The following is an 11341-nucleotide window of genomic DNA, read 5'->3' as shown; positions in this document are numbered from 1 at the left end:
TTGACTCCCTGACCATCACATCTTTACTCGAGTGTCTTGTCTGGTGACGTGTGTCTTGCCTCGCCCTCAGGTACGCCGACTTTCCCAGACAGGCACAGGAGATCCTCACACTGCTGAAGGAAAACATCAAGGACAACATCATGCCCTCCAGTTGGTCCATGGTGAGTGCTTGTTCCCTTGTCCTGGTGTGTGTGTGTGTGTGTGTGTGTGTGTGTGTGTGTGTGTGTGTGTGTGTGTGTGTGTGTGTGTGTGTGTGTGTTGTTGTTGTTGTTGTTGTTGTTGTTGTTATTGTTAAGATATTACAATATCTCTTGCAGTAAACGAATATTTTTGTAGTGAAAAATGTCAAAACCTATCAAAAAACTTTTATCTGATTGTCAATTTGTTGGATTCAAGTGTTTTAAGTGCACGTGTCATTGGTTCAATCCACCGCGCCTGCCTCTCGACTAATTCATACCAATTCAGACATATTTCAGGATTTCCTTGTTTCTTAGAGATAGAGGCGTGGCCGTGCTACTCTGGTGGCCTTAATGAGGATACCTGTGAAGAGATCTCCCATGACTTTCAGAAGTAATGCACTGTAATCTGCTTAAGAAAATGGAGTTTCAAATGAGGCGACAACAAAAATGGAAGAACGTTTTTTTTTACTTCAGGGGAAACTCATAAACCAAAATTTGCAAGGAATGGACAAGCTGTGTACCAGTCAATGTTGACAAAAACCCATTCTGGTGGTGGTGATCACTTTCAGCTGATTTAGTGAAATGTCAGATTTACTTTATTGTGAGTGGCTTCCGTGGCTACTGCCTCTCATAAGCTATTCATTGTCGCTCTCATTAAAATCTGTGTTTCTGTGACGCTCTTAAAGAAGGATGTCACATTCTCAGTGGACCTCCCGTCCTGACCTTCAGCCCACTCTTACACTAGTCATGTTGTCAGTCTTGGCCGCTTACCAGCTCTTCTCCTCTTCTCCCCTTTTCCTCCTCCTCATTTCCACTTCCTCTTGTAACCACCAGGTGTTGTGTTCCGACAGGTGGGCGTGGTGGATCACTTTGACAAACTGCTCGTCCCGGTGAATGAAACTGTGTTTTACGAGCCGTTCATCAACATGTCCGACACCGTGACCACAGAGCAAAGGTAACACACGCCTGTCTTGATCTTCGTGTCCAGGATTGACGATCCTGAAAAGGATACTGAGAAATGAGAGGAATTTTCATCTCGAAACAAAGTTTCTATTGATTTTCCCGCCTTTGCCAAAGAATAATTGTAAACTACGTAGACTTACTTTGACTTTATTTTCATTATCATCCTACTGTTGCCATTACATTCGCCTCTCACACCTCTAAGTTCTTGACATCCCACAGGATCACACTGAAGCAGCAGGCGCAGCACAGGATCAAGAAGGACTTGCTCCCTTCCTTGAAGGAAATTAGAGATTTCATAGCGGTAAGTTGAAAAGGGCTCGACCAAGACTCCCTCGTTTTGTTCATTGGGCTTCGGGACTGCCAGACCAAAGATCATATATATATATATATATATATATATATATATATATATATATATATATATATATATATATATATATATATATATATATATATATATATATATATATATATATATATATATATATATATATATATATATATATATATATATATATATATATATTTTCTTCTCTTGTGGTAATGCAAACAGTATTGAGGGTGGGGCGGGTACAGTGGCACCGACGTGCTTTGGAGACCGAGGGGTACTCAGGTGTACGGATTGAAATCCTGGCAATGGAAAGGCATCAGATCGGAGAGTAACGGCTCATAAATACCAAAACCAAAGTTTTAATCTGGTCCCAAAAGACTTTAGGGAATCCGCACGGAAACGCTGATATTGTAGATAAACTGTCCAAAATAACACCTTGTGGAAAATAATAAAAATGCTAACTCTTTTGTAGTAAGTCATCTAAAGGCACTTGTTGGAAAGGTGCAGTGTTGCATGGCAGGGTGAAGTTGAAGTGATGGCACTTTGCATCAACAGGATCAGTACCTGCCGGCCACCAGGACTGAAGTGGGGGTGTCGTCGCTGCCTGGCGGGAAGGCTTACTACCAGGCCTGTCTCAAATTCCACACCACCACAGACCTCACGCCGCAGGAGATCCACGACCTGGGCCAGAAGGAGGTGGCGAGGATCGAGGCGGAAGTGCACAAGGTAACCACAAAGCTTTGTTTTCATATGGACAGTTATATATATATATATATATATATATATATATATATATAGAGAGAGAGAGAGAGAGAGAGAGAGAGAGAGAGAGAGAGAGAGAGAGAGAGAGAGAGAGAGAGAGAGAGAGAGAGAGAGAGAGAGAGAGAGAGAGAGAGAGAGAGAGAGAGAGAGAGATAGATTGTTTGTTCATTCATTTAATTGCTAACCATGATCTTACGAGTTCGTGTTTTTATGCCTGTGACATGACTTTCCGTCCACTCGTGCACTTCACCATGTATTGAATGTCATGGAAATACGTGCGTGTGGGAAATGAGGGCATAATGGTACATAACACTGGATCCACGTATCACAGAAATATGGAAATTCTATTTTTCAATAACTACAGAATGGAGCGGAGATCCTCACTTCTGATGACGGCCTCGCGTCTGGTGATGAAGGAAACCCGAATTTCAGTTCCCTCTGTACGCTCCTGTACCATATTAGTATTATATTACTACTACTACTACTACTACTACTACTACTACTACTACTACTACTACTACTACTACTACTACTACTACTGCCTAAGTAAATGTCACACCTCTCTTAACGACAACTCGCACCTAACCTTAACCTATCTCTGAAGTGTGTCTTTCCCTGATCTGGAAGTCACGCCCCATTCCTCTCCTCCCTTCTCAGCAGGTCTGGTGCACGCTGGAGTTCTTTTCATTTTACCTTTTTTCTCTTTCTTCTTTTTACATATCTTGACTCACCTCTCACCCGTCCCGGAGCTCCAAAAATGTCAGCATGAATAACAGTAATAATATCAAAATATTACCCGTCTGAAAACTACAAACAAATAATTAATCAAATTATCAAGGAGAAGATGGTCAGTGGAGCAACCATTGGAGACTTGATACATATCGCTCGTCATATCAGTAAGTTTGTTTGTTTGTTACTATTATGTTTATACTATTATCGATTTTTTGCCTTTTTTGAATTCCGAAGTCCTTGAAGGTTCCATGATAAGATTAATGAAAATATCTTAGACGTAGAAAGACAATACCAGAAGCGGCAAGAACTTTACAAATCATCTACTCCGCCAGAAGGCGTGGTTTCTAGATCACCTTAGCCTGTGACGACTGTTTCTTACACAGGACCTGTTTCATTCTGTCTACACTCGCCATACACACTCGAGGCAACACTGTTGTACACTCACCGGTTACAACAATAACCTGCTTCTTGTTTTTCGTCATATTACTTCTGCAATAATTACCTGCGCATCGTTGTGCATGATGTATAGACTGAGTCAACACACGTCATCTGTTTGATAAATAAGAGAACAATAACCATCACTGAACTAAAGGCAGGTTCACACGTGTCAATATGACACTGAAATTGCAAGTCGCTTGAAGTATCGACAGAGCCCTTCTAGTCGGAACACGGTCACACATAGCGAACTGGAAAGTATCAGCTGGTTGGCGGGAAGTGAGTGTAAACAAACAACTACTCAACAAGATGTCTTCCTGTGGTGACGATGACGATTGCGATCAAATTAAATCATCCCAAGTATTCAATCCTCATCTCCAACAACACCCTGCACAGAGGGAAGCAGTTCTTCGAGAGTGGCAGCGATCTCATTGAACGTCGATTTGCGTAAACTTGCTGTAGAATTCCCTTTTAGGGTCCGAAATGTGTTCTGTTTCCCTCACCCACTTCAAAATCTTCTTTTATACATCGACACCACTTTTTCAGTCCTTTTTCCGTAACGTCACAACGTAAACAAAATCGCAAATCGACTGAACAAGACCAACATGTTGGTCATGTTTTGCGACTATGCACCGATTGACACGTGTGAACCAGCCTTTAGGCAACACTGACTCGCTGCGCTGCCTTCCTCACACAGACTGCTGCGGAGATCGGGATGAAAGGCAAGACTTTCTCTGAGATCAGCCAGGCCCTCAAGAATGACCCGGCACAAAAGTTCACCAGCAAGAATGACCTCCTGGACACCTTCAGGAACGCTGTCTACAACGACATCTATCCCCGGGTGAAGCAAATGTTCCCCAGATTACCGCAGACCAACGTCACGTAAGCCCCAGCACTGACATTACTTAACACACACACACACACACACACACACACACACACACACTCATTTGAGAAGCAGCTTTCAATGATAATTAATGAGTGGACAGATGGATGGATGAATGGATCAATCGATAGACAAATGGATGAATGGAAGGATGGATGGATGGATAGATGAATGAATGGCTAAGTGGACAAGTAGATGGATGGATGTATTGATGGATGAATAAACAGATGAATGGGTATGTGGATTGATGGATGTGGGACTAGATAGATAAATTGATGAGTGAATAGATGGATGGATGGATGGATGGATGTTGCTCTTTATTTCCAAATGGTTGAAAACTATTTCTCTGTTTACAAATTGTTTACAGACAATGTTTTGCGGTGTGAATAGACCTTTAGATAACACACCATAGAGCATTTAAATGATTTTGATAAGTTCTTTATGTGAAGAGGCATCATAAGCGTTGTTACAGTTAACCCCTTCAGTACTGGGACGCATTTTTCACCATGAGTTTTGGTGTCATTAGACGATTTTTATTCACATTAGGTAAGGTTTATAGAGGTCAGACGGTTAATTGGCCAGAGTCTTCACTATTTCAATCTTCACAAGAGTTTCTGAATCTATATAAAATTACCTGATAGTAACCAGAAAAATTATGAAGACGTGCTATGGTACTGAAGGGGTTAACTCGGCACATTTGCGTCTTCATGTTTAGACAACTTTTGTGATCTCGACTGGCAATAATTACTTGATGACAGAAACCATCCTTCATTACACGTACTATCTCTCCTTCCCTTCCCTCACCGTGCTGCACCTCCTCTCACCATAGAGTTGAGGGAGATGACAACCCAGGCGCCCTCTTTGCTGTGTACTCCGAACCCTCCATGGACGGCTCGCGCATCGGCTCCTTCATCCTCAACACTCACTCTTACGAGTCCAGGTGAGTCTCGCCCAAGGGAGCTAGTCGATCTTCCTTGACTTCTCCCCTGCTTGCTCATCGCCCCGCACCACCACCACCACCATTACCGCCTCCATCACCACCACCACCACCACCACCATCACCACGATTGCCGCCACTACCACCACTACCATCACCAACCACCACCACTATCACTGCCACCATCAATATCATCTATGCACCAGTTCCGTCACTAACTGAGGCCATCTTTTTTCTACTCAATTTACACCTTACTTGTCTCTCCTTACATTTATATCAAACAATTTATATGAAATTATACTGCTTATACTTCAAAGAATTGCATTATATATTTCCACTGTAGTAAGTGGCGAGCCATAAGCGGTAACGATGAGTGACTTACCATGCAGGAAAGTAAGGGATTGTGCTGCTCAGCAAGCAGGGATTACAGGGCACGTGTACCTTTTGGGCAAAGGCATGGACAGTAACGAGGCGTCTCTGCCAGTTTTTCTCGCCCCTCCAATTGCTAACTCTGTACAAGGGCCTCATCCGTCCATGTATGGAGTACTCTTCGCATGTTTTGGGGGTTCCAGTCACACAATTTTATTAGATAGGGTGGAATCAAAAGCATTCTGTCCCATCAACTCCCATCCTTTGACTGACTGTCTTCAGCCTCTTTCTCAAAGCTGGAATGTTGCATCTCTTACTATTTTCTACCGCTATTTTCATGCTAACTGCTCTTCTAATCTTGCTAACTGCTTGCCTCTCCTCCTCCTATGGCCTCGCTGCACAAGGCTTTCTTCTTCCTCTCACCCCTATTCTGTCCAATTCTCTAATACCAAGAGTCAACCAGTATTCTCACTCATTCATACCTTTCAATGGTAAACTCTAAAACTCTGTCTGCTTCTGTATTTCCAACTTCCTATGACTTGACTTCACTTAAGAGGGAGGTTTTAAGACATTAAATTTGTCTCTGTCTCTTAGCTAACCCTTTCAGATCTGTAAGGGGGCTGGCGACTGAGTGGGCCCTTTTTCTTCTTCTTTTTCCCTTGGCCAGTTTTTCCCTCTTACACACAAAAAAAAAATGCACAGAGCAGCTCATCTCTGCCCCGTTCATTGTGGCTTGTGTTGGTAAATGTTGCCACACACAACTCTTCTCTACCTCGTTGTTTGATTTTGAGGCTGTTGTTCATTTTGTGCACCATGGTGCTTGTTAAACTCCTAAATATCGCATGACTGTATCGAGATAAGGATGTGGACTCATTCTGACAAACAGAGCACTCAGAGTTACATGTTGTGTACACTGTACAACAGCTGCTTCTTCTTTCTCCAAAGCAAAACTTACAAATATATATTTGATAGTAGTGTGTGTGTGTGTGTGTGTGTGTGTGTGTGTGTGTGTGTGTGTGTGTGCGTGCGCGCGCGCGTGTGTGTGTGTGTGTGTGTGTGTGTGTGTGTGTTTGTGTAATAATTCACCTTAGTCGCCTGCTGGTCACCCAGCCAGTCTTCCCCATCACGGAGCGAGCTCAGAGCTCATAGATCGATCTACGGGTAGGACTGAGACCACATCACACACAACACACACCGGGAAAGCGAGGCCACAACCCTTCGAGTTACATCCCGTACCTATTTACTGCTAGGTGAACAGGGGCCACACATTAAGAGGCTTGCCCATTTGCCTCGCCGCTTTCCGGGACTCGAACCCGGCCTTCTCGATTGTGAGTCGAGCGTGCTAACCACTACACTACGCGGTGTGTGTGTGTGTGTGTGTATAATTCACCTCGGTTGCCTCCTGGTCACCCAGCCAGTCTTCCCCATTACGAAGCGAGCTCGGAGCTCATAGACCGATCTTCGTGTAGGACTGAGACCACAACACACTCCACACACCGGCAAAGCGAGGCCACAACCCCTCGAGTTACATCCCGTACCTATTTACTGCTAGGTGAACAGGGGCTACACATTAAGAGGCTTGCCCATTTGCCTTGCCGCGCCGGGATTCGAACCCGGCCTTCTCGATTGTGAGTCGAGCGTGCTAACCACTACACTACGTGGTGTGTGTGTGTGTGTTTCACTGTTTGATCTGCTGCAGTCTCTGACGAGACAGCCAGACGTTACCCTACGGAACGAGCTCAGAGCTCATTATTTCCGATCTTCGGATAGGCCTGAGACCAGGCACACACCATACACCGGGACAACAAGGTCACAACTCCTCGATTTACATCCCGTACCTACTCACTGCCAGGTGAACAGGGGATACACGTGAAAGGAGACACACCCAAATATCTCCACCCGGCCGGGGAATCGAATCCCGGTCCTCTGTCTGTGTGTGTGTGTGTGTGTGTGTGTGTGTGTGTGTGTGTGTGTGTGTGTGTGTGTGTGTGTGTGTGTGTGTGTGTGTGTTTGTGTGTGACTGTGTGTGAGTGTGTTTCTGTGTGTATGTGTGTTTCTGTGTGTGTGTGTGTGTGTGTGTGTGTGTGTGTGTGTGTGTGTGTGTGTGTGTGTGTGTGTGTGTGTGTGTGTGTGTGTGTGTGTGTGTGTGTGTGTGTGTGTGTGTGTGTGTGTCATAACTCTGTAAACTCTGCTCCAGGAAGAAGTACGAGGTGATGGCGCTGTCCCTGCACGAGACGTACCCTGGCCACCACCTGGAGGCCATTTACACAAAGCTGAACCCTTCCATCCCGATCTTCCGCAAGTACGTTGACTACACCTCCGGTATCAACGCCCCAGCCAGGTTCCCGCTGCGCACCGCCATCACCGAGGGCTGGGGCCTGTACTCCGAGTTTCTTGGGGAGGAACTCGGCCTCTATACTGACCCTTATCAGAGGTGAGTGTCTCGCACCAGAAGAAAAAGAATGAGAGGTGGAAGGGGTAAAGATTATTAACAATATTATGCTATGAAAATAATTTAGAAATTATACTGGCTAACACTATTATTTAAATTAGTTATTATGCAATAGGTGGAATTGTAAATATAGCAAAGTTATTTAGAGATCAAACGACCGTTTGTTCTCACTGTCAAAGATGCTGTGCATTATACCTTCGTGTTAAGTTTTAATGTCCAGCTAGGATCCTTCTTATTATCGTTTTTTGCATACGGATTCTCTTTTTCATGATAAATACTGTATAGGACTTCGGTATCATAGTTTGGATGCATTTCATAACTTCGCATTCTGTACTGGATTCTAACCTATATGGTTTTGGCATTTGAGAACTATTACCTGGACTGGACGTTTCTTCTAACCTCGAACTATGTCCAGGATTCAGATTTGTACCTGAATACCTACTGGTCCCCAAGCATACACTCACAGTGCTGCTGTGCCATTATGAAAATACACTATGCTTTCACAGCTGTCTCTGGATCTTTCTTAGGGACTCCTAAAAAGGCCTAGATAACTAGTAAATCTTTTGTAAACTACCATTTCATGCAGTTATATTACATTGTGTTCATATTTGCAAACCTAATATCTTAAACGCGCCTAGCTGAAGATAGCAGAACCACCATGGATATAAAACATGATCTGAGTGACCCTGTAAAACTTGATACGGTAGAGTTAATCTCTAAATCCTCCTATAGTATTATTAAATGCAAGATCTCCTTAAACATCCCACAGTTGATTCTCCTCACATGGATAGAACGGCATTGATCCAAAAGTGTTTTTGCAGCTTTGGTGCCAGGTTTGTTGTTAGTCCAGTGTAGATTCGTCATAACATCTTTATTTTCATCCTCGATCAGCATCGCCTTTTACAACACTAAGATTTCCTTGAAATTAGAATAGGATTAGTGTGTTGACCTGATGAAATTTAGCACTTTGATGTGTTATTGTTTTCCAGTTTATATTTTTTAATCAGCTCCTCATAAGGATGAATTGATCAAAAAGGTTCTACATATAATTTTGGGGGAAGTGACAAGAGCTTTATGCCTTCACCACACACCTATCCCACGGGAGGGAGAGGAGGCAGAGGCGTGTTTTCTTTGTCAACTTATAGACTGCAGTGACTGGTAATAGTCTTAATAGTAGTGTCACCAATCATTTATTACATCAACACATTTGGTGGCAGCGGTGGGAGCAAATTTTCTCTCTAGAGACTGAAAAGCTTGTTATGTTTTCTCACCTCATCACAGCAACCACCTTTGTTTTATACACCTCTGATAGAAATGTTCCATCACAAGTATGTATTGTATTTGCGCTATGAAAGTAAATGGTCTTCCAGACCAACTTAGTCAATAATCATATCATTCTTTCTCCACACACAGGATGGGCCGCCACTCTTTCGAGCTGTTGCGTGCTAGTCGTTTGGTGGTGGACACAGGCATGCACGCGCTGGACTGGTCCAGGGACAGGGCTGTGGCTTTCCTCATGAACCACACAGCGCTTTCTGATAGTGGCATACAGGTGAGAGAGAGAGAGAGAGAGAGAGAGAGAGAGAGAGAGAGAGAGAGAGAGAGAGAGAGAGAGAGAGAGAGAGAGAGAGAGAGAGAGAGAGAGAGAGAGAGAGAGAGAGAGAGAGAGAGAGAGAGAGAGAGAGAGAGAGAGAGAGAGAGAGAGAGAGAGAGAGAGAGAGATGGGTGGGGGGAGAAATATGTAGGTGTTGGCTGGTAAACATTTCAGGTACATGTTAGATCAGCTAGAGGCGTGTGCCCTTGTGACATAATTTCCTAACAAAAAAGAAGTACCCTTTGTCGGTTCTTAGAGGGTATTCAGTAATATTGTTATCTGAACGTTATTTTTTTCTAACTGTCACTTGTCTAATTCTTAACCCATGCTATTTTGAATTCTTAAAGCCACATATCATTATAGTCCTTGAAATGTAACAATATAGATTTTTGTATAAATCACTCTTCTTTGTTTTTCCCTCAAGATCTTCTACTGTTGTTCTGCTGCTCTCCTATATTTACCTTTCTTGCTCCTCCAGGGTGAAATCAACAGGTACCTCACGTATCCAGGGCAAGCATGCTCTTACAAAATTGGAGAGATAAAGTTAAAAGAACTACGACAGAAAGCCCAGAAAGTCCTAGGAAGCAGTTTTCAGCTCGCAGACTTCCATGACGTGGTGCTGGGGTGCTTTGCGTCACTAAAGATCGTGGAGGAGTGTGTCACAACCTACATTGCATCCGCCACACAGTGCCCAGTTTAGACACTCCGCTGCAGCAGTGCACGGTGCAGCACACCACCTTGTGACGCGTTAGTGGGCAGGAGACATACCAGCAGCCTCCAGTCTTTACCTCGTGTTTTTGTTATCAGGTCGTAATAATGTAATCTTTATTTATTCCTCGTACATTGATGAACTCATGAATAAAACTAGATGTGTATTATGAATTACTTGTGTGAGGATATTCTGTCTGTCTTCCGTGTATGTTTATATGATATATTTTATTCATTGCTGCGAGAGGTGGGTGGGTTGGTGTACAGGTTTACAAATCAAAGAACACCGTACTGTTCAGAAGTGTTCACAACAGAAAAAGCCTGTGATGTAATATGAACGACACTGAGTTTTTCACGCCAAACAAAACAATGTTCTGAAAGCAATCTCTCATTATCGTTAAAAAGAAATGTTTCAATTATTACACTATCCTGTGGTTCGGAAATCTGGGCTCTTACAAAAGTCTTGGATGGAAAACTTGATGATCCGAAGAGAAATGGACAATACCGCTTGGCCTTACACTAGAAAATGATAATAGAAAATATATAAAGAAACAAACAGAACACGAAAAATTCTTGGTTACAAAGATAGAAGTGAACGTGAACACGACACACCATATCGTTTCATTTCTTTTGATTTTATCCCATCTTCATTATATCAACATCAGATTGGGGTAAAGAAAGTAAAGAAATCTGTTCCAAGTCCGTTTCCATAAAGAAAAAAAGAAAAATAGAACCAACAGAGAAGCTGGTTAATTTTCTGAGTTATCTTGGTAATTCTCTTGAAACAGACGTAAGCAGGAAGAGATACAGAAACTGCGGGAGATCCAAAGTTTACCAATAAAGATGATGAATGACTGAAGACACTGGTTACCTTTTCCATTAGTAAGGTGGAAGGAATAGGCGTAAAAGTAAATGAAAGTTCTTGCGCATCGAGGCTGAGTGATGGGGAGGCCTCAAAAGAGTAGTAAATGATGATAAAAGTCACAACAATAA

At 43.1% G+C, this 11341-nt stretch overlaps 1 protein-coding gene across 1 annotated transcript in view; it reads left to right on the top strand.

The window, feature by feature from the left end:
• LOC123515489 overlaps positions 1-11207 on the top strand; it is a 24149-nt gene extending 12942 nt beyond the window's left edge. Inside the window, exons 5-13 of the mRNA XM_045274096.1 lie at positions 71-161; positions 1031-1134; positions 1362-1443; positions 2029-2199; positions 4100-4284; positions 5118-5228; positions 7792-8028; positions 9460-9598; positions 10119-11207. Of these exons, the coding sequence (XP_045130031.1) occupies positions 71-161; positions 1031-1134; positions 1362-1443; positions 2029-2199; positions 4100-4284; positions 5118-5228; positions 7792-8028; positions 9460-9598; positions 10119-10340 (1342 nt within the window). The 3' untranslated portion in view covers positions 10341-11207. The remainder of the gene's footprint in view (positions 1-70; positions 162-1030; positions 1135-1361; positions 1444-2028; positions 2200-4099; positions 4285-5117; positions 5229-7791; positions 8029-9459; positions 9599-10118) is intronic.
• The last annotated feature ends 134 nt before the right edge of the window (positions 11208-11341 follow it).

The sequence above is a fragment of the Portunus trituberculatus genome, chromosome 39 (assembly GCF_017591435.1).
Source record: "Portunus trituberculatus isolate SZX2019 chromosome 39, ASM1759143v1, whole genome shotgun sequence".
NCBI lineage: Eukaryota > Metazoa > Arthropoda > Malacostraca > Decapoda > Portunidae > Portunus > Portunus trituberculatus.
This window is presented reverse-complemented; position numbering and strand designations above follow the sequence as displayed.